The sequence below is a fragment of the Poromitra crassiceps genome, assembly GCF_964638095.1.
Source record: "Poromitra crassiceps genome assembly, chromosome: 7".
Lineage (NCBI taxonomy): Eukaryota > Metazoa > Chordata > Actinopteri > Beryciformes > Melamphaidae > Poromitra > Poromitra crassiceps.
The window spans coordinates 58,532,582-58,556,163 of NC_139628.1; the positions used below are offsets into that span (position 1 = coordinate 58,532,582).

At 44.4% G+C, this 23,582-nt stretch overlaps 2 protein-coding genes across 3 annotated transcripts in view; both read left to right on the forward strand.

The window, feature by feature from the left end:
• ltb4r2a (leukotriene B4 receptor 2a) overlaps window positions 1-9,555 on the forward strand; it is a 135,596-nt gene extending 126,041 nt beyond the window's left edge. Inside the window, exons 3-6 of the mRNA XM_083640520.1 lie at window positions 1,907-2,533; window positions 5,488-5,688; window positions 6,585-6,628; window positions 7,115-9,555. Of these exons, the coding sequence (XP_083496646.1) occupies window positions 1,916-2,533; window positions 5,488-5,688; window positions 6,585-6,628; window positions 7,115-7,418 (1,167 nt within the window). The 5' untranslated portion in view covers window positions 1,907-1,915 and the 3' untranslated portion in view covers window positions 7,419-9,555. The remainder of the gene's footprint in view (window positions 1-1,906; window positions 2,534-5,487; window positions 5,689-6,584; window positions 6,629-7,114) is intronic.
• A 1,516-nt stretch (window positions 9,556-11,071) lies between these two features.
• ltb4r (leukotriene B4 receptor) lies at window positions 11,072-21,352 on the forward strand. Of its 2 annotated transcripts, none has more exons than XM_083640374.1 (4): window positions 11,072-11,183; window positions 16,821-17,323; window positions 17,643-17,922; window positions 19,901-21,352. In XM_083640374.1, the coding sequence occupies exons 2-4, from the start codon at window positions 16,881-16,883 to the stop codon at window positions 20,300-20,302; spliced, it is 1,125 nt and encodes a 374-aa protein (XP_083496500.1). In that variant the 5' UTR covers window positions 11,072-11,183; window positions 16,821-16,880; the 3' UTR covers window positions 20,303-21,352. The 2 variants fall into 2 exon arrangements, with proteins under 2 accessions (XP_083496500.1, XP_083496501.1); XM_083640375.1 differs by having other exon boundaries at window positions 17,646-17,922.
• Window positions 21,353-23,582: the final 2,230 nt, after the last annotated feature.

Here is a 23,582-nt window from a genome sequence, read left to right on the forward strand (position 1 = left end):
TTGTGTATGTGTGTGTGTGAAATGAAAAGAGAGAGTAAGAGAGAGTGAGCATTGAAACTGTATTAGTTTGTGCGTGAGCAGACTTGAAGGTGAGCTCTTTAACTGAGTAAGAGTTCAGATATGTTGTACAAGCAATGGCATGCCATATCCCTTTATGAAATATTGCTTCCAATAACATGAAACGGATTCTCACAAATTGGCAGTACATGATGCATGCAAGAGCATTATCTCGGAATGCTTAAACTGTTATTGATTGACAGCTAACCTAGATTTGATCAACAAAACCAGAGAGAGAGAGAGAGAGAGAGGGTGAGAGAGAGGGAGAGAGAGGTGTGTGTATGATTCCTCAATATTGATTGATTGATTGATTGATTGATTAGTTTATTTGGTCATATTATTCCAGAAATCAATTATCAATACAAGAATTTTCATATAGATCAAAGAGGACCAAAAGGTGAAGACTGAAGCCGGGGCTTATTATGTTTACCCTTTTAACACAATCTCAAAAAGCCTTTATAGTGCAAAAGAAAATATTTAGAGAATGAAAGAAGCGAACTAGAGAAAAATAAAAAATTAAATAAATAAAAAATGTTACTCAAACTGGCGTTGTCTCGGCTAAGCAGCATCGAAATTCATCTTTCCATACTTACATACATTCATCCACACAAACATCCATATATACACCCTACCATATTTACATTGATGTATATTTACATGGTAACACATTTACACTTCTGTATACACATACATATTTGTACACTACACGCACACATTCTTCATTTAAACACATGATTTTGTCCATAATTTTGCGATAAATATATAATTTAATATATATATAAACATATATATATATACATATATATATAATATGACTATACCACTGTTTTATATTTATCTATGATCTTGCATTTATACATATTTTTGAAAGTCTTAAGTGAGTTGCACAGTTTCATTTCATCATCAAAATTGTTCCACAGGTTCACCCCTTTTACTGAGATGCATCTCTGTATCACATTCGTTAGATGTTCCTCTTAGTTCATAAGATAATATTGACATTAGGCTGACTGTTCCGCTCGTGTCTGGTCTCGTAAAGTACAGGAATTAAGAGTCCCAGTTAAAACCTGCTACGCTTGCGCCACCCTCCCTTTGCGGGAAAATCTACTGTAACCCTTCTATTGTTCAGGGGGAAACGTGCCAGCTGAAACCCGTCGGCTGTAGGTTTTAGAGGTGAGGCCTCAATTAGTCAGGCAATCTGTAAACCATCTGAAGATAAACACACCTCATGTGATGAGTGAGTGGCAACAGCTGGAAACTATCTGCTGCTGATTTGTGGAAGAATGAATTTAAAACATTTGCGATTTTTGTCTGTTTTTGTTCGGTTTGTTAGCAATGCTCGTTCAAGTCAATTACTTACCTTCGCTAGATTATCAAGGTACCATAATAGAGTGACATATTTGCCCCTGAAGTGCGTTTCCCATTCATAAAATCCTAATATAACGAGTTTTAAGGCTGGGACCAAGCCACCCCGTGACCTACTGGATCATGAGTGACCATAAAACATTTAATCCATCTTTATTTTTATTTTATTTGTTTTGCTCCAACTGAAATGTTTTATGGTCACTCATGATCCAGTAGGTCACGGGTTGGCTTGGTTCCACCCTTAAAACTTGTTATATAAGTTTTTTTTTAAATGTCTATGGAGAAAATGAATGGGAAACTTCACTTCCGGGGCAAGAAATGTCACGTGACTGAGATAGTGACATAGAGACACTTAACAAATGACAGTAAAACCAGTGAAGGTATCCTGCATGTTTCTAATAATGTGACATCTTCTGAAGTGTTAAAATGAATGCAATCATTGACATCTTTGATCAAAAATCAATCACCAATATTCTCTCTTTGGCAGGTAACTAAAATGGCCCAGAATAACAGAAGCGTTCCCTTCTTGCTGCCCCTCATGAACTCCTCCCTCGTGTCGTTCACCAGTCGGCCTCCCTCCACCTCAGCACCCAGCAGCAGTGACGGCAGCATGACTGTCACCACAGTGGCTGCCCTCATCCTCGGCCTGGCCTTTGTCCTGGGCGTCCCCGGCAACCTCTTCATCATCTGGAGCATCCTGGCGCGTGCCCGCAAGCAGTCCATCACCACCCTCCTCATCCTCAACCTAGCTTTCGCCGACGGCTCCCTGATGGCTCTCAGTCCGTTCTTCATAGTCTACCTTGTGCAGAATCGGTGGGTGTTTGGGAAGGTGATGTGCAAGGTGCTCTTCTACCTGTGTCTGGCCAACATGTACGCCTCCATACAGCTCATCATGCTGATGAGCCTGCACAGACTGGTGGCGGTGGTGTGGCCGCAGCGCGTCACGGCCATCACGAGCCGGAGGACGGTCCAGCGGGTGGTGCTGGTGGTGGTGTGGGTTCTGGTGCTGGTCGTCTCTGTACCTGCTGTCATCTTCAGGCAAGAGATTGGTCTGGGCCAGGGCAGCGTGCAGCGTTTGGTGTGTACTTCCATCCACCGTAAGGACAGCCGTGATGTGAGTGAACAAGGACCTGATTATATTGTTATCAAAACTATATTCAATATGAATCATTATACATTATATAATGATGAACCTTAAAGGAACACGTCAACATTTTGGGAGATTCGCCTATTTGCAAAAAACACAGTCTAAACAGCTCTCAAATGCTCTTATGTACATATAAAATTTGAATGATTATGATTAAAAAGCCTTTATTCTATCATGTTCAAATTGGAACACTCCAACATGTTTCGGCCTAAGCCTTCATCAGGGACAATCTGCTTTCAGCTCTTATGTACATGTTGTAAGTTGTGCAGCAAAATGACAAAACATTGTCATTTTTGATGCATATACAAATACATAGCTGGAAGCCCAGGGGTTTTGGTCAGGAATGTAATTCCGGCGACGTATTTGCTTTGAAAATTATGTCTAGTAATTCACAAGTCACAACATGTACATAAGAGCATCTTTAGAGCTGTTGGAATTTGTATTTGGTGATTTAACAGGGGTAGGCTAGCTAATGTACCACCATAGACTACCATCCATTGTACTAAGCTAACTAGCACTAAATAGCTACTTTTCTATTCTACTACACACGGAGAAGTGAAGGACATCTATCTTCTTGTCTTACTATTGGGAGGAAGGCAAACGGCAGAATCTCCCAAAATGTTGGCATGTTTCTTTAATCCATTGATACCTGATGCAGCAGTTGCGTGTATATCCCTCATTTGTGTGTGTATCCCTTTAAGACCGCATGACGCAGTTCGCGGTCTTAAAGGGATACACACACAAATGCTGCATCAGGTATCAATGGGTTAAATCTGCAGCAATATCAGACCTCACAACCAATTCTGAAACTGTTGACATTTCATTGAGACATAATGTTCAAAACTAATATCCACACAGCAGCAGCCGTGTTGCTGTTTTCACCTCTTTTCTAAAGCTGGTTGTCAAATTCTGCTCCTGAATGAAGCTGCTCCGGGTCCATTCAGTAACTTTAGACTTTCTTTTTACTCGTTTAGCTTGGCTCCTCCCTTGCAGTTTAAAGGAGCCCTCACCTCCCCTCGTTTAGCTTGGCTCCTCCCTCGCAGTTTAAAGCAGCCCTCGCCTCCCCTCGTTTAGCTTGGCTCCTCCCTCGCAGTTTAAAGCAGCCCTCGCCTCCCCTCGTTTAGCTTGGCTCCTCCCTCGCAGTTTAAAGCAGCCCTCGCCTCCCCTCGTTTAGCTTGGCTCCTCCCTCACAATTTAAAGCAGCCCTCACCTCCCCTCGTTTAGCTTGGCTCCTCCCTCACAGTTTAAAGCAGCCCTCACCTCCCCTCGTTTAGCTTGGCTCCTCCCTCGCAGTTTAAAGCAGCCCTCGCCTCCCCTCGTTTAGCTTGGCTCCTCCCTCACAATTTAAAGCAGCCCTCACCTCCCCTCGTTTAGCTTGGCTCCTCCCTCACAGTTTGAAGCAGCCCTCGCCTCCCCTCGTTTAGCTTGGCTCCTCCCTCACAGGTTAAAGCAGCCCTCACCTCCCCTCGTTTAGCTTGGCTCCTCCCTCACAGTTTAAAGCAGCCCTCGCCTCCCCTCGTTTAGCTTGGCTCCTCCCTCGCAGTTTAAAGCAGCCCTCGCCTCCCCTCGTTTAGCTTGGCTCCTCCCTCGCAGTTTAAAGCAGCCCTCGCCTCCCCTCGTTTAGCTTGGCTCCTCCCTCACAATTTAAAGCAGCCCTCACCTCCCCTCGTTTAGCTTGGCTCCTCCCTCACAGTTTAAAGCAGCCCTCACCTCCCCTCGTTTAGCTTGGCTCCTCCCTCGCAGTTTAAAGCAGCCCTCGCCTCCCCTCGTTTAGCTTGGCTCCTCCCTCACAATTTAAAGCAGCCCTCACCTCCCCTCGTTTAGCTTGGCTCCTCCCTCACAGTTTGAAGCAGCCCTCGCCTCCCCTCGTTTAGCTTGGCTCCTCCCTCACAGGTTAAAGCAGCCCTCACCTCCCCTCGTTTAGCTTGGCTCCTCCCTCACAATTTAAAGCAGCCCTCACCTCCCCTCGTTTAGCTTGGCTCCTCCCTCACAGTTTAAAGCAGCCCTCGCCTCCCCTCGTTTAGCTTGGCTCCTCCCTCACAGGTTAAAGCAGCCCTCGCCTCCCCTCGTTTAGCTTGGCTCCTCCCTCACAGTTTAAAGCAGCCCTCGCCTCCCCTCGTTTAGCTTGGCTCCTCCCTCACAGTTTAAAGCAGCCCTCGCCTCCCCTTGTTTAGCTTGGCTCCTCCCTCACAGTTTAAAGCAGCCCTCGCCTCCCCTCGTTTAGCTTGGCTCCTCCCTCACAGTTTAAAGCAGCCCTCGCCTCCCCTCGTTTAGCTTGGCTCCTCCCTCACAGTTTAAAGCAGCCCTCGCCTCCCCTCGTTTAGCTTGGCTCCTCCCTCACAGTTTAAAGCAGCCCTCACCTCCCCTCACTGCTGAAAAAAGTCTCATAATGGTGGAATCCATGTAGTAAACTTGCTACCTCTTCACTTGTCATTGTGAGACATGTAACCTTGAGTTGGAGGAAAATATTCTCCGTAGGCCTCCGTTTAGCTTAGCTATTAGCCTTGATGCAACGTGCTTTGCTAGATTTGACCTCATAACCTGCTTTAAATTCATTCAACACGTGTCAACCGTGCTAACCTGCTAATCTGCTATCTTTCAAGGGGCACCGCAACATGTTTTGAGTGAAAATACACCGTCTTATCTGATTGGCCTAAACTGGGGCACCAATAGAGAAAAGATCCCATCCTCCCTAACGCTCTGTAGATTTGCTGTATTTGCTGAGTTGAAATTCGTGACACGCACAGGAAGTGACAACTTGAAACTTAAGAACAAAGTGATTTCTGGGTATTAAAGTTCAAAGTTTTAAAACACTTACACCTCGTTGGATTCTTCTAAATGCACCTCTGTCCTTCCATGCGCAGGCGGTCCTCCAGTACACTCCAGAACCTCTAAATGCACCTCTGTCCTTCCATGCGCAGGCGGTCCTCCAGTACACTCCAGAACTCCTGCTGGGATTCTTCATTCCGTACGGGGTGATTGTAGGCAGCTACATCTGCATCCTGCGGCGGATCAGGCAGACCAAGTTCCGCCGTCGGATCCGCAGCGAGAAGCTCATCCTGGCCATCGTGGTGACCTTCTGCATCTTCTGGTTGCCCTACCATATCATCAACATCGTGCAGGTACTGTATGTGGCATGTCCTGTCCTCTCTTTTCACACATAACACATTGAGCAGAACATTACGGAAACAAACACTTTGTATTCTGGACTATTGATAACATTTGACCTTCTTCAGCTTTAATGTGTTATTTTTATTAAAAAAGTTTTGGGATCTGGTGGAGTTCAAAACCGCCCAAACTCTGTATAAAGCGCGACATAATTTACTTCCTGGTAATATATAAAAACAGTTCAGTGATAGAGAAGGTGGTTATGAGCTGAGAGGGAGATTGAATTTCAAACAACCAATTGTTCATAGCACTCTGAAGAGCATGTGCGTATCTGTCTGTGGTGTGAAACTGTGGAATAAATTACCTGACGAGATCAAAGAAAGTAAAAATCTTGTGCAATTCAAAAAAAAGTATAGAAATATTATTCTGGAGAAGTATAGACGTGATGGCACATAATCAGGACTTATGGGTCACTTGTATTTCCTGTAGTATGTTTGGTATTAGCTTTGTATGTGTAATTATATGTATATGTGGTAGGTAGCCTATGTATGTATGGGCATCTATGAATAATTAGGAGCATGTGCTATTTGTGTGTGTAAATCAATGCATGTATGAATCCATGTGTATGCATATGTACTGCATATGTTTACATATAACGTAAAGGAATAAGGGTAAGGGCATTTAATAAGCTAGTTAGCTTCAGCCCTAAACCCTTTCGGTCAGCCTTATGTATCTTTTGTTTTTTCTGTTGTTTTTTTCTATTCTGTGAATATTCTTTTCTTTCTGATCGAAATAAACTAACTAACTAACTAACTAACTAACTAACTAATGTTTGCAAGCAAATGTGAGACGCTTTTACCATATAACATTCTTCAGAATCATCAAATCTTTAATTCTATACTGTCCACAGGTTACAGCGGCTTTGTATCCACATGGTTCAGCAGTGAAAGCAAGGTAAGTTCAATGATAAGACAAAAAGTTGCAAATACTTTCATGTCAAATATCAAAATGTCAAATCAAACTCAATCAAATTCACTGGCATGTTATCAGCATTATCCCTCTTCCAATGGGATACATTTGGAAGAAAAAGCGATTATTCAGCTGTTGTAGACAGGGGCGGTCTTACCATTAAGATAAGGGAGGTGACTGCCTTGGGCCCCTGCAGCTAGAGGGCCCCTAATAGAACTTATTTGCAAATTTACTATTGAAGAACTCTTTTTGCTACCACAAATCAATCTTGAGTCATGACCAGCATGACTAGTGTGTCAGGCTGTACAACTTCTACTGAGATTTTACCCCTGGTTGTTCAGTTGGGATTCAGGGGGCCCCATGCTTGCCTTTGCCTAGTTCCCCAAAATAAACAAACAAAAAACTAACGGTTTATTTTTTTTGTACCCCTTTTCTCTCCTACAATGCTTGGATAAATCCTCCATCCACCAGGCTGGATCACATCCACCTTAGATACCGCGCTATCACCTCTTCGGTGGCATTCATCAGCAGCAGTGCTAACCCCGTGCTCTACGTGTTCGCGGGCAAGTCCTACATCCGCCGAGAGGGGCTCGCGTTTATGGCCCGCTTGTTCGAGGGCACGGCGCTGGACTCCGGGACGAGGAAGAGCCGACAGAACAGCCAGAACAGCCGGGACAAAGACAAGGACGCAGACGGAGTCATGCTGAAGGAGAGAGACCCGGACTCTGTCACCAACGTTAGCTCCAATCTGAAAGCTCTGAACAACGGTAAATAAAGCCCCAAGGAGGCTGCAGGCGTGGCACGGTCATGGTCCTTCTGGAGGGGAAAACACAGCCCATGTGGTCTGAAGCCCTCTTCACAGCCCGTGTGGTCTGAACCCCTCTTCACAGGCAGTGTGGTCTGAACCCCTCGTCCGTCCAGTGACATCGCACCTTGAAAATGTTAGAGGTCCCACATGGTGGCCTCTTTGATTATTAAGGAGTTGGATTGGATGTGCTGTCTAAACATCTGAGAGTATCAAAACGCACAGTCGGCAACTAAATCCACACAATCCATATTAGAAGAGCGAGTCTCTGAACGATTCGTTTGGACTTCCGTAACTTTGTGGCGTCCCATGGTTCGTTATAATTTTTGTAAGAAATAATAGGCTAACAAAGTCCCCTCCCCCCCCAAAGCAGTTGAGCTGTTGCCATTGTCTAGATTTCTCTATTTGTAGTTGCCGGGCTGCCGTGTCTCATGTTTCATTTGAAACGTGTAGCCAATCAGAACAGAGGGGTCATTAATATTAATGAGCCTTAAAGGAACAGCAGCAGAAACAGCCTGTTCTTGGAGCTCCCGGCTCTGATGATGGAAAATGAATGTGTAAAAATAGACTGAGTGTGTTTTCGGTACATGACACCACACACAGCTTTGAAAAGGACCTTTACAAGCATCACAAGTACAATGATTGGTTTTTACAAGGCAGAGTGGGCGGATCCACTAATGTCAGCCAATTGAAAAAGCCCTGCCCTGATTCAACCTTCTGCAGGAAATGAACGTTCTTCTGTGATTGTGACAAGTGGAGGCGTCACTGGACCTGAAAAAGCTCACGAAAGAAAGAGCTGAAGCATGTTGAAATGTTTGAACGCAGGCTTTAAGCATCATTCACACATTCAACGTCATCAAATAGCACGTTGGATCAGATGGATATGGCCCTATTAACTATCTCATAAGGGAGCAGCTGTTGAGACTATTATCCAGGACTGTACTAGCCAACGTTTAGCTCATGTTTACTGTACATGTTTACTGCTGTCTGAGTGTTTTCTTGCTACATTTGTCCACACATTTTGTTATTGCCATTTTTGTCCACGTTTCTACTTGCCAAAGCATGTAAATGAGCCTGAACTGAAACAGTTCATGTTATTATTATACCTCATAATGAGCACAAGTGAGTTAAAATTTAAGGATCGATGGACAGACTTGATTTTCTTACATTGGTTTCTGAATTGTGTGTCTATGAACACTCACCTTGGATAGGTGAATGAAGAAAGAGTGGAGGAACGCACACCAGTGTTGAGGAGCTGCTGACCAGTGTTGAGGAGGTGCTGACCACACTAGAAGGACTACAGTGTAAGAAGAAGGCAATCGCACACTCCACGATGTAATTGTTTTAAATTATAAAGTGCCAACGTTTTGACAACAAGTGTCGTCTTCAGGGATAGTACAAGAGATAGAATCAAAGATAACAAAGATTCGACACAGGCTCTCTTTTGTGTATGTTTTATAAAAACAGACCCTCTTTTGTATGATGTTTTATGGTCTTTTATAAGAAGACACGAAACAAAAAATGTCAATATTTTACCCCCCATAAAAATAGTTTAATTGTTTTGAAATATAATTAAAAAATCATAACATTTTGAGGAAAAGATGACGAAGACTGATTTCAAGTTGATTGTGCAATCTGGCACTTGGATACATTGTGTTCATGTTCATGTTCATGTGCTGTGTCATGTTGGATACATTGTGTTCATGTTCATGTTCATGTGCTGTGTCATGTTGGATACATTGTGTTCATGTTCATGTTCATGTGCTGTGTCATGTTGCAAGAGGAAGATCATCATGCATGCTGTAATTGTGGCCAAAAGCCTGGTGCAACTTAAGGGAACAGACATTGCACACAAATCAGCTATGATTTAATGTTGAAGCAGCAGTGAGATCCTGCCACCTGGAAACATCTCCCCCCTCACTCTCGCCCTCAGGGCTTCTCGTGCCACTCCTTCTTTTTCCATTGCAACTTATACAGCCACTCCTTTTACAACATTCTCTGACATTATCTGGGCCTCTCTGCCAAACTGCCACGACACTGAAGGCAGAAGAAGCAGGGTTCAGGGTTCACTGATTTGGTTCATTTGTTTACATTAAATATTTCTTCATGTTCAATATTTCTATTTTCCGTTATAAACATTGTTCTAGACTATTACCACCAGGGGGCAAATGAAAATGATTGTGATGACGTTTTGACTGGTTAGTATTAACACATAACTGAATCATTTCCTTCCCCATTTCAAACATGAGAGGCCAGTGGGTAAAATGTGACAAGTAAGCTTTATGCACAAATAGCATGGCAACTAATTTTGGCGTAATGACTCCGTGGTAAGATGACCCTCTTCTTGTGGTGAGAGAGGAGGGCATCTGCTCAGTCTACGATAGAGAATCCTTTATAGCATTTCCATTAATTTGCTGAGGCTGCCCTAGTTCTCCCTCAGGGCCGTGCAGAGACCCTAAGGGCAGAACACCACGGGGCGGTTTCACTGTTGCTGACCCGCCAGTCAGTCGGAGCTCGGCAGCTGGGCAGTGGGCAGGATTGCGATGATTGGCACAGGAGAGGAGGAGAGACGCAGGATAGGATAGCCAAGTGAATGTGATTGGATCAACAGCGTTTGACGCTAGGCTAATCAGAGGAAGGGCGGGTCATGCCTTCCCCATCCTGGGAAAAAGACATCGTGCACGTCACAGAGACGCAGACGATTACTTAACTTCCGGTTGAAAGGTCAACAACATGTGTAAACTGTGTGGACATTTGACCCCTATAGCACCCCCCTCAGCACATGCCTCCCTGGCCCGGCCACTGCGCGAAATACCCCAGAATCCGGAGTTAGTCTTGCCAGGATATTTCAAATTATGACCCATATAGGAGGAAATCCGGGTTGGATACTCTCCGACCACAACATTTTGCAATTTCATATCTGGAGCATATCTTAACTCCGAATGGGACCACTTGATACCATCAGAATATGGAGTTTAGATATTTTCCCGATATGACTGATGTCATATTTTGAAAGCCAACCACACCACATGTCTGGTGACAGCATATTACAGGATACTACCAAAATGCCTCGCTCTGTGTGTGTTAAAAGCAATATACGGGAAGCAATATACGTGTCATATCCGTAGCAGGAAACTTTGAGATATATTAATATCCTTATGTCGGACATTCAAATATATGATGCAAATCTCATCAAATTGACTGTTGATACTCGCGGTTTATGACTCATGTCCGGAGCATATCTTAACTCCGAATGGGACCACTTTGATACCATCAGAATATGGAGTTTAGATATTTTCCCGATATGACTGATGTCATATTTTGAAAGCCAACCACACCACATGTCTGGTGACAGCATATTACAGGATACTACCAAAATGCCTCGCCCTGTGTGTGTTAAAATCCGGGAAGCAATATACGTGTCATATCCGTAGCAGGAAACTTGATATAGGCTACATGTCATATCCATAGCAGGAAACTTTGAGATATGGTTAGAGTAATAGCCACACTTTGAAAACCACTGGCCTAGACAAACACTAACTTGCTTCCCATCTGTGTCTCTGCGGTCACCGTGTTTCCCCTCACATGACACTCACTCTCTTCTTCAGAGCAAGAAGCACAGAGGCCGGAACACAAGGCATTTTGTAACAGGCGGGGGAAAAGCAAAGTCGTATAATAGATACTTGTGGAGTGGATTTACAGTTTGCCGTTTATACAGGAGATCAGCAGCTGAAGGTCAGTATGTGATTTTGAAATAATAATCATAATAATAATAATAATAATATTAACAATACTGTAATAATAACAATACTGTAATACTAATAATAATAATAACAATACTAATAACAATAACAATAACAATAACAAAACTGTAATAATAATAACAATAATAATAATAATAATAATAATAATAATAATAATAAATATAGCCGCAAGCGGCGATGCGGGGTCCAAGCTTCTGGTGACTTGGAGGTTATATGTCAGATAATATAGACACTGAATTGCACATTTAGTCAGAGTTGATAGGTGCACAAGTGTACCAAGTTTGCAAGTAATATGTAGTAAGTAGCAGTGGTGGTTGGTAAGCCAAATGGTGGCTGTCAAAGAGGCTTATTAAGCAATGGACTTTTTCTAGGCAAACTGTCATAATTTCAAATCCTAGCTTCCTGATAAGCTTAGATGTGTTAGCCATGAGTGGACAGCTTACTGAGGTGTTGCTTTTGTGGTGTTCCGAGTCCATTGGATGAAGATAGTGTGCTGCTTCTACTGTACACTTCTGATCATGGTTATAGATGTGCTCAGTGAGGAAAGGATTAAACAAACTGTTCCTGAATGGTGATCTAAGTAATTGGTTGTCACAATGAAAAGCCAATGCTTTTGTAGTAGTGGTGGTAGTCATAAATCTGGTCTGCATAAGCACAAGGCCAGAATTTGAACCATTTGTCTTGAAATTAATGTAAAATCCTAACTATTACTAGATACTCCACATGGTACATTCATAGTGTCTCTGTATAGATATAACAAGATTAATATTCAGGTTGTGTAAATCACCCTTTAAGTCAAACTGTTAGTGGCTTAATAGGTTATCAGTTAACAAGTTACTTGTCTGTTATTCAGATGTTTTAAAAGGGTAAGCTTGGGCACAGTGGACATCTACAAGTTGGCAATAAAAGTGTAAGCTCAAGGTTGACTAAAGGAGTTAGGATATAATGCATAAAAAACTGGGACAAAAGACAGCAAAGGAGGCAGATATATGATTCAAACAATAAGTTTTTATTGCAAATAATAGTTTTTATGAAATGAAAAACTTAAAATATATCAATCCATTTTGTCCTTGTGTGGGGCTGAGTCGGGGTTTCCGGACTGTGTGGAGGGACTGTTGAGTCTTGGAGTCAAGTCTGAGTCAGGGCTATGATTTGTCTATTATGTCAACTCAGATGTGATTGAGCATGAGGATAGCTTCTTCCATTTCGTCTGTAGTCATTTGAGTTGGTGATTTTGTAAGCAGTGGTGTGATAAGTGCGAGTGGGATGGTGTATGATGTTTCCTGGTTATTGATGGACAGAGAGAATTGGATATGTGTTTTGCGGTTTCTGTTGTATGGTGTTGATTGCATTTGTGACATTTGTATGTGAGTCAAGGTTTACAATAGTGATAGGTGCCAAAAACAGAAGTACTTGTTTGTGACGGTGGCAGAAGAGACTTCACCATAGATGCTTTGAGTGGTGGGTGGTGGTGGTTCTGTGTATGATTCAAGTGCAGTGGTGGGTGTTGATGTTGTGGTTGGGGTGGTTGTCAGATATGTATTGGTTTGTATGCATGTATGGATAGGTTGGTCAGGTGGTACCAGTCGTCAATGTCAGGTTTACAGTACCCCCACACAGCTAGGTCAATGGTTCCAGTTGCATCACTGAGGAGGAAGGTTGTTGTATTCATGGTGGTGCCGGCTCAGGTTGTTGCTTCAGTTGTGGGTTTTACCAGTTTGATTACTTTGCAAGTGATGTTGATCTGTGGAAGAGCATGGCATAAACAGACAAATTAGTCATAGGAAGTAGTATGATTAGCTTTTATAACTTCACATTGACATGACACTATTTGCATATAGGTTGACTTTAGAAAATCTGGAGTATGTAATTCAAATTCAAAGATTCAAGGCCAAGGTTCAGTAGGTGGCATTTTGTTTTTGCATGATATTGTATGTTTTATCTAATGTCACTACTGTGGCATAGGGTGCAAAAAAATATAGTAGACTTACTTTTTCGAAGTGGCGTCCTTCATTCAGAATGGTGGTGGTTGCATGTGAATAGCCACCCAGGGAGTGATGGATTATGGGAATTTGAGTCCGAGTCTCCAAGCCCTGAGTCAATTAGGTGGCTCACACGTGTGTGTGTGTGTGTGTGTGTGGGGGGGGGGGAATGGGGGGGGGGGGGTGTCACAGCAGGTGGCATTAAAAGTTTAGACATTACAAGTACCGCATAGTACCACACTTCAAATAAACCAAACTATACCTTTCACAAATCAACTCAATAAGTGTCAAACTAAATTAATGCCTGCTAAACTGTTTTCGGATGTGTGAGATGTGCAAAATAAATCAGCATTGTTTTTCGGTGGAGTGTCCCTTTAAGGCCAAAACTCTTAACATCTTACTTGGCTTTAATTAAACACACAAGATAGGAATACATTAGCTCCATAGCTCCACCCATCTTCCCGGGGGGGGGGGGGGGGGGATGCAAACACACAAACAATAACTCACCAATTCAGCTTCAGAGTTTAGATTCAACAGGGCACCATTGGCACGGTGGATATCTACAGATCAGTAAAGGCGCAACCAATCACTTCAAGTTCAAACATTCATGTCCACATTTTTAGTAGTGTTTTAAACATAAATTTAACATTTTTAACTTTGTGTTATTCTTTCGTAATTTATACTTTTAACTTATGCTTTTAACTTATTAAACTAAAACACAATATGAATTCAAAGATGCAAACACAAAAATGAAATCAGTGCTGCAATACAATGGTTCCTTCCAATTGAAGCAATTTAACAAATAAATTAAGCAGCATTGCATCAAACATTTAAGCAGCATTTTAAAACAACAGGAATGTAAACATATTCACCGACCATTGGCGTCTTTGAAATTAAACTCTGAGTAGAGCTTGGTGCTTCTGGTTGCTGTCTGTTTGAATGTATGACTGAGAGAATGTATTCCTTTTCAGGTGTTCTCAATCTGGTAATGAGCGGCCATTTTGCTGCTGCATCTTGGGAAGTGTAGTTTTTTGTGAGAGTAATCCCATTCCCTGGCTCATCTCTTGCACCAGGGGCTGTCTGTCTGTGTGTGTGTGTGTGTGTGTGTGTGTGTGTGTGTGTGGGTGTGCGTGTGTGTGTGTGTGTTTTGTGTGTGTGTGTGTGTGTGTGTGTGTGTGTGTGTGTGTGTGTGTGTGTGTGTGTGTGTCAGTGTTGGACAAATTACTTCAAGAATGTGGGTGGGTGGGGGGGGGGGGGTGCAAACACACAAACAATAACTCACCAATTCAGCTTCAGAGTTTAGATTCAACAGGTTTCAAGTATTGGCAAGTTCAAGTTCAAACATTATAGATTGAATTGATTGTAAGATGTTAAAACCAGCTCCACAAACCTGCAGCTCTGCTTTCTCCAGCAGTCACCTTCATCTCATTGATTCAGGGCACCTGCTGCAGCTATCAACAGAGCTCTACCACACAGCCCACTCTGATTGGCTGATAGGGGTGTCAGTCACATTGCATTACTACATGTTTCTGCCCACTTTAATGTTTACATGGTAACCATTGGTGACCTGGATTACAGTTGCACTTCTGTGGGTCAGATCCTAACTTCCTGGGATTCAAGCCGAAACCTAGCGGGAAGCTGGACAGTCGTTCCCCTGGCTTTGGCATGTGGTCTGACTGGCCTGACCTGAATGACTTATGTGGCTGCTGTGAAGTTGCCCTGGAGTGGGCAGGGCCTAACTCAGAGGCAGTGAATGTCTCTGAAGAGGTTATATCTGACCCCAGTTTATCTGTGGTTTCATTGTGGTCAGTCAGGGCGTTGTGGTCAGTCAGGGCGTTGTGGTCAGTCAGGGCGTGGTGGTCAGTCAGGGCGTGGTGGTCAGTCAGGGTGTGGTGGTCAGTCAGGGCATGGTGTTCAGTCAGGGCGTGGTGGTCAGTATGGGCATGGTGATCAGTATGGGTGTGGTGGTCAGTATGGACGTTGTGGTCAGTATGGACATTGTGGTCAGTATGGGCATTGTGGTCAGTATGGGCGTTGTGGTCAGCTATGGCGTTGTGGTCAGTTAGGGTGTGGTGGTCAGTCAGAGCGTGGTGGTCAGTCAGGGCATGGTGGTCAGTATGGGCATGGTGGTCAGTATTGTGGTCAGTATGGGCGTTGTATCTACATATATACATATATATACACACGTATATATATATACACACACACACACACACACACACACACACACATATATATATATATACATTATATATATATATATATATATATATATATATATATATATATATATATATATATATGTTTGTGACATTGTGTGTGTGTGTGTGTGTGTATATATATATATATATCCTCATCCTGGGCAACAATATGTTTTTGAGAAAATACAAGATGGTTTTTGCATGATATTGTATGTTTTACATTGATATTGATATTGTATGTTTGTTTGTTTGTTTGTTTGTTTGTGTGTGTGTGTGTGTGTGTGTGTGTGTGTGTGTGTGCATGTGTGTGCATGCGTGCGTGCGTATGTGTGTATGACACCTGTGTGTGGAGTGAAGCACTCTGGGAGATGAAGTACAGCCGTGGTGGCCATTTTAGTATATGTGTGTGTGTGTGTATGTGTGTGTCTGTCTGTGTGTGTTTGTTTGTTTGTTTGTTTGTTTGTTTGTTTGTGTGTGTGTGTGTGTGTGTGTGTGTGTGTGTGTGTGTGTGTGTGTGTGTTTGTGTGTGTTTAGTGTCAGGGCATGTGTCATCAAAAGTTTAAACATTTATCATTTCAAAACGGTTTCACGTATCTAAATGAATTCCATAACTTTAGGTCAGGTAAGTCCAGAGATTGCACAGAAAAAGTTTAGGCTCATTCAGGCAAATGGCCTGGGAGGAGATAGCAAAAATAGGTTATTGACAAAGACCAAGATGGCGGAAAATCTAGCAGACTTAAATGGGCGGGGTCTATATGGATAGATGCGTATTGAGCCAGGGAATCCAGCAGATGTGGAATTTTGATTCTACGCCTCACGGTTCAGCAGTTATGGGCCAATACGTGAAATGGTCTGTTATAGCGCCACCATCTGGTCAATATGGGTAATTTTTTGTCTCTGAGTAGTGGGGCACATTTACAACCTATGTGCAAAGTCTGGCTACTGTACCCCTTACGGTTTTTGACGTGCATACTGTTTTAGCGGAGAATAATAAAAATAAAAATAATAAACGGAACAGATACAATAGGGATCCACGCACTTCGTGCTTGGACCCCTAATAATTAATCTGTTGAAACAGTTGGAATGTATATTCTAGACTTCTAAATTACAGATGGCCAGTTATGCTTTTCTGGCTATTTCATTCAATATCATCCAGTATAATTGTATTTTCCCTCTGTAGTTCATGGATCGTGACAAAAATGTCACATGAAAACATTTTCAATCTTTTATTCATTCTTATATATTTCTTATATACTTGAAATTTCACATGCTCATTTAGAGCGTGCCTTGCTTGTAACAACGCCCACACGCTGCCCTGGCCAAATCCATGTGATGCAACTGTGCAGCATTGACACACACTGGCATCCCTCAAACTGTAAACAGCCTACAACATATCCTGTTTCCTGTTCATTTCCTCTCCCAAAGGTTGTGCCAGCCCAACCGTTGTCAGTTTCCACCTCCGACTCTTCAACAGCAGCCTCCCTGATGGCGCCCCTCAGCATCTCGGCCCAGGTGGGCATCGCCATCCTGAGCCTGGCCTTTGCGCTGGGCTTCCCCGGCAACCTGTTTGTGGTGTGGTCGGTGCTGTGCCGCGTGAAGAAGCGCTCGGTCACGTGTCTGCTGGTCCTGAACCTGGCGGCGGCGGACGCCTTCGTGCTGCTCAGCGCCCCGCTCTTCCTGCGTTACCTGGCCGGAGGCCGCGGCTGGGAGTTCGGCTCGCCGGCGTGCAAGCTGGTGCACTACCTGTCCAGCGTCAACATGTACGTGTCAATCTACCTCATCTGCCTGATGAGTGTGGACCGCTGGCTGGCTGTCACGCGCCCCTTCCTCTCCCAGAGGATGAGAACCAAGCGCTCCCTGCTGCTCATCCTGCTGGGGGTCTGGATGATGGCGTTCGTCCTATCGCTGCCCATGCCCTTCTACCGCAGGTGGGTCAGTGTGTGTCAGTGTGTGTGTGTGTGTGTGTGTATGAAGAAACCCAAATTTAAGATTTTTTTTTATATCATGGCATAATTTAATTTGTTATATTTGGTCCAGACGTTTGACATATATTTTCAATGGATATGATGGACCGTTAGGCAATCAAAGATTCAGTCTTGTATTTCAAAGTTTGTGCAGCCTATACTGCAGAGGCATGTATACATACACCTTTACATGTGTCGCTTATTCTCTTCCTCTTTCTCTCTGCCCTAGAGATCAATATACAGTAACTGTCTATTTCTTTACCCCCTCCCGCAACTTCCACAGCAGCAATCGGAAGTTCTTCCTACCCAACAACGCCTCTCTGTACCTGTGTAACCCGTACCACTGGGACAGCGTGGGTCACCAGGTGTTCCAGTACCTGTTTGAGACCATCATGTCCTGCCTGCTGCCGTTCACCCTCATCACCATCTGCTACTCCTCCGTCATCTGGCGCCTGCGAAGCGCCATGTTCCAGGGCAAAGGCAAGAGCAGCCGTCTCATCCTCCTCATCGTCGGCACCTTTGCGCTCTTCTGGCTGCCCTATCACATCGTCAACATCACAGAGGTGACGTACTCAAGCTCTCACACATCTATCACATCATCAACATCACCGAGGTGACGTACTCAAGCTCTATAACATCTATCACAGCGTCAACATCACCGAGGTGACGTACTCAAGCTCTTTTTTGGCAGAAATAGTGCTCGATTGTTATGGGATTGATTCTGATACGATCAGTTTTTTTACTGCAGTCAATAAACCTCTGAACTCTCTCTCTCCATGGCTGTAACTACCATTGAGGACACCGAGGTCATGACCTCTGTATTTTCTAAAGATGTTGACTTCAACCGCTATTTTACCAAATTGTTGGTGGTTACTATGGCCGAACAAACCGACTAACGTTATGCAACTCACACCATAAGTGACCTGCTGATCTCACAACAGTCTCAAGAATTGACACAGGATGGTGTGAAAAACAACAACTGTTTGGCCCACGCCCACGCACATCCACACACACACACACACACACACACACACACACACACACACACACACACACACACACACACACACACACACACACACACACACACACACACACACACACACACACACACACACATCCATTGCACTGGACTCCATTCTGTACCTATTTGAGTTGAGGTTTGTCAAAGTGGATGGATACTTATTCAAACAGCATATTCAATTTTACATAAAAAAATATATATATATATTTTGTGGTGTAAAAACTCATGTTACTTAGTAATCCATTAAAGGTATTATTGTTGTAAATTAAAATATCATATATAGAAAAATATGAATATATTAATCGTGTTATCCAGTGTTGTGAGGGATTTAGCGGTGGTGGGGGGTGGGGGGGTCAACAAGGCACTGTATGCATGTCACATTGTGATTTAACAAATTTACCACGAGAGGGAGGGGGTTGTGGCCACATTTACCACTGGTACAGGGTTGTGGCACGAGGCGAAGCCGAGTGCTATAAATCCTGTACCAGTGGTAAATGTGGCCACAAACGCCGACCTCGAGTGGTAAATTTGTTTTCTACAACAGCTACCAAATAATATAAAAAATACACAATTGTAACATCCAATTCATTATTTACAATCATTACTGGTTTCAGAATACATTTATCCTTCCGCCACAGAATATAGTTCCATACACAAGATCAATGATTGCACTAAACATTTAGTTGCCTTTGAGCCACAAAAGAACTAACCTATTCCTTAACGGGATTCACAGTTATTGATACATTGCCTGTAAAAGTACAGTTATTTAAACAGTTATCTAAAGCAGCCCGTTTTGGTGGTGGTGTGTTGATATCTGGTGACGGCAGAGGGCGTTTGTTTGTTTGACAGTCCCAGGTTCGGGGTCCGGGCGCTAGTCCGACCTCCCGCTAGTCCGACCTCCCGCTAGTCCGAACTCGTGACAACTCAAGCTCAGCCAGTTCTCTCTCCCCAATTTCACCATGTCGTTCTTTGTTCACTTCACCTTCATCTTCATCTAACCACTGCTCAAAACTCAATCCACCCAGTAAATCAAACGTTACTACGAAATCGGACATTTCCTTGTGTTAGAGATCGGCCATTTCCTTGTTAGAGATTTGCAGACTGACAGGCTAACAGTGGGCGGAGTCAGCACAGGGAGCGGAGTCAGCATCAGGGAGCGGAGTGATACTGCGGTTGGAGCCGAACTGTAGATTGTTGGCGTATTTACCACTGTTGCTAGCCAATCAGAATCCAGTATTCACTCATGCTGTTGTAGAATAGGGGCTTACCCCCCCTAGAGGTCCTAGAAACCCCCCTGTCTGAAGATCCCTGTTCAGTGACGGGTTGAAGAAAGTTCTGTATGTTTCATTCTATTCATAGTCCAATGGATCCCAGACATCAACCTTTGTCTTTGTCTCATGGGTCATCTGTAGTGTCTTTTTTTTAAAACAAGAACACCACACGTGCAAACATCTATTTGCACGTGTAAATAGACTAACTTGGACTAACTTCCCTTCTCCCCCCGTCCGCTCCCCCAGGTGGTCGGTCTGTTACTCGGCAGTGACGCAGTGAAGCGCGCCGCCAAGACGGCGCGTCCCAACGTCACGGCCTTCGCCTACTTCAGCAGCGCCGTCAACCCCATCCTCTACGTGTTCGCCGGCAGCTCGCACATCCGCCAGGCCGGCCTCAGCTTCATGGGACGCCTCTTCGAGAACACCAACTCCGAGAGCCGCAGCCTGAGCACGCGCACCAGCCGCAGCGGCTCCTCGCCCGACGAGAGCTCCATCCTGCACACGCTGTCCGTCAAGCTGGGGAAGCCGTTCGCCGGCCGGCAGAAGCAGAAGAGCGCGGGCGTGCAGAGTCAAGCGGCCGACGCCGGCAGGGACTTCGCCGAGCTCAAGACCTTGGCTAGTGTCGAGCAGTCAGACGCCGTGTTTTAGTCACTGTACATCAGTGTCGCCGAAGAAGAGTCGAGTCAAGTCCCCATTGCTGAGTCCGAGCCCTGAGTTAGCCTACCGAACAAGAGCGTGAATCCGCATGTACGTGCCTGCTCTTGCACGAAATTGAATCATGTCACGGTATTAATATCGCGATCAATATTTTATGGCAAATTGTCACGGCCTATTCCACACAAAGACAGACAGAAAAATACAGTCTTGATCAAAATAAGTTCCCCGTCTCCAAATTCCGAGCCCGAAAGCACGAATGCTCGAGTCCAAGTCCAAGTCATCAAAGTCCAAGTCATCAGTGCTCAAGTCCAAGTTGAGTCACGGGTCGTGAAAATGTGTCCAGGACTCGGGACTCGACTACAACACTGGTCAGAGGAGTCCCCACCTTCAAACTCAACTCCAATGCATTTTCCTACCAGCAGCAGCATCAAATGAATTAGACACGGACCTGCTGGCTCACAGTTTGCCTGTTTGTCCTTTCACATCCATATTAGCTTTATTTCGCCATTTGTCCTGAAGAGCGTAAAAGAGAAAAATGTGGCCCTTTTGACATACGAGTGTATGTACCATACTGTCACAGCCATACTGTCACGCCCGTACTGTACTGTCACGTCCGTCCTGTCACGCCCGTACCGTCCTGTCACGCCCGTACTGTACTGTCACGCCCGTACTGTACTGTCACGCCCGTACTGTACTGTCACGCCCGTACTGTACTGTCACGGCCGTACTGTACTGTCACGCCCGTACTGTACTGTCACGCCCGTACCGTACTGTCACGCCCGTACCGTACTGTCACGCCCGTACTGTACTGTCACGCCCGTACTGTCACGTCCGCACTGTCACAGCCGTACTGTACTGTCACGCCCGTACTGTACTGTCACGCCCGTACTGTACTGTCACGTCCGTCCTGTCACGCCCGTACTGTACTGTCACGTCCGCACTGTCACAGCCGTACTGTCACGCCCGTACTGTACTGTCACGCCCGTACCGTACTGTCACGCCCGTACTGTACTGTCACGCCCGTACTGTACTGTCACGCCCGTACCGTACTGTCACGCCCGTACTGTACTGTCACGCCCGTACTGTACTGTCACGCCCGTACTGTCACGTCCGCACTGTCACGCCCGTACTGTACTGTCACGCCCGTACTGTACTGTCACGTCCGTCCTGTCACGCCCGTACCGTACTGTCACGCCCGTACCGTCCTGTCACGCCCGTACTGTACTGTCACGTCCGTCCTGTCACGCCCGTACTGTACTGTCACGGCCGTACTGTACTGTCACGGCCGTACTGTACTGTCACGCCCGTACCATACTGTCACGCCCGTACCGTACTGTCACGCCCGTACCGTACTGTCACGCCCGTCCTGTCATGCCCGTACTGTCACGTCCGTCCTGTCATGCCCGTACTGTCACGTCCGTCCTGTCATGCCCGTACTGTCACGTCCGTCCTGTCACGTCCGTACTGTCACGTCCGTCCTGTCACGTCCGTACTGTCACGTCCGTCCTGTCACGTCCGTACTGTCACGTCCGTACTGTCACGTCCGTCCTGTCACGTCCGTACTGTCACGTCCGTCCTGTCACGTCCGTACTGTCACGTCCGTACTGTCACGTCCGTACTGTCACGTCCGTACTGTCACGTCCGTACTGTCACGGCATGAACGAAATCTGCATCTCATTCCTCCACGATGGAGCAACTCCAGAAACTCCAGAAAAGAGAGGACAGGATCTTCTTTGTCTGTAGCTTGTGGAGAGACTTGTAGGCTACATGCTCACAAATCCAGACTAAACTGTCCATCTTGTATTCCAAGGCGGTGTTTTATATTCCAAAGAGAGAAATGCTTGCACATGGATGTTTGGTGCAGGTTTTCAGAGAAAATAAATTTGAATAAGATGAATTATGGTCAACACTTTCTGTTTGGACATGAAGTGGCAACTTTGTTTGGATGCTGCTGTCTCCAATTATCATGATGAATGTATGTATGTAAGCTAAGGAGCAATCAATGCATGAGTGACCTGTAGGGTTGAGGGGGGGGTAGGTAAGTTATCTTCTTATCCCGACAAAAGCATTGTTGCTGACTTTATGTAATTTGTGTGGGTAGAATTTAGTTTTGTATGAAATATAAAGCCTAGTCATGACCCTATTAAAAAAATTGTATATAATATATATAAGTTATGTATATACTGTATAACATCGCATGTAGGATGTGATCAAATGGCTACTAGTTATGATCCAGATGATATTCACATCCGTTACATTACTGAACGAGGCAGGTTTACTAAAGAACACATTCATATTTAGATCAACAACCAGGCAGACATGTGGTCAACATTGTTGCATCATGCTTTTTTTTAATAGTAGAGAGATGTTATCTTAAATGTATGTAAATGTATTCTAATTCTTCTGTAACCACCATGTCGCTTGACTTCTTACACTGGATTTAAACCAATAAAGTTTATTTTTTAGTAATATGCTACTGTATATTTTTCTAAGCTGTGAAAATAAATGGCTAACACAAACACACATGCACGCACACATGCACGCCCGCGGGCGCACACACACACACACACACACACACACACACACACACACACACACACACACACACACGGCCGGGGTTGGCTGGGGGGGGGCTGTGAAAATGTTGCCAATTTTAAAGTAAAATGCTTCAATCTGGTACACTTTGAAAGCAAAATTAAGAGGCTAGATCTATAAATCATATTAGATTAATATCCTCTTTACTGTGCTGTTGCTTTACAATGATACCAAAAATAAATGTCTCCCCATATAATATAATATATATTCTGCATACAGGTCACAATGCAGAATACTGCTCAATTAAATACAATGGCCTATCTACACAAACATCACTTACAGGAGAGTTACTTACCCATTCACTTCAATAGAACTGTCCCCAAAGTCTAGCCCCAATCTAGCCCCAATGCAAAATGTGAATGTTGTGGTGAGTTATGTCTCTTCCTTCTACAGTATATAGCACACAGAGAGGAAGCAAATTGTTTCATTTCTGATCAACTATGTCATATATCATGTTATTTATGAGGGCTTTAAAACATCAATGACAGATGAATAGATCTGGGGGGCGAGGCTATAAAAAAAACAAAAAAACAAAAAACAAGGTCATGTTTTCGGTGTCCTCAATGGTAGTTACGACCATGCACAAACCACACACACGCACACGCACACACACACACACACACACACACACACACACACACACACACACACACACACACACACACACACACACACA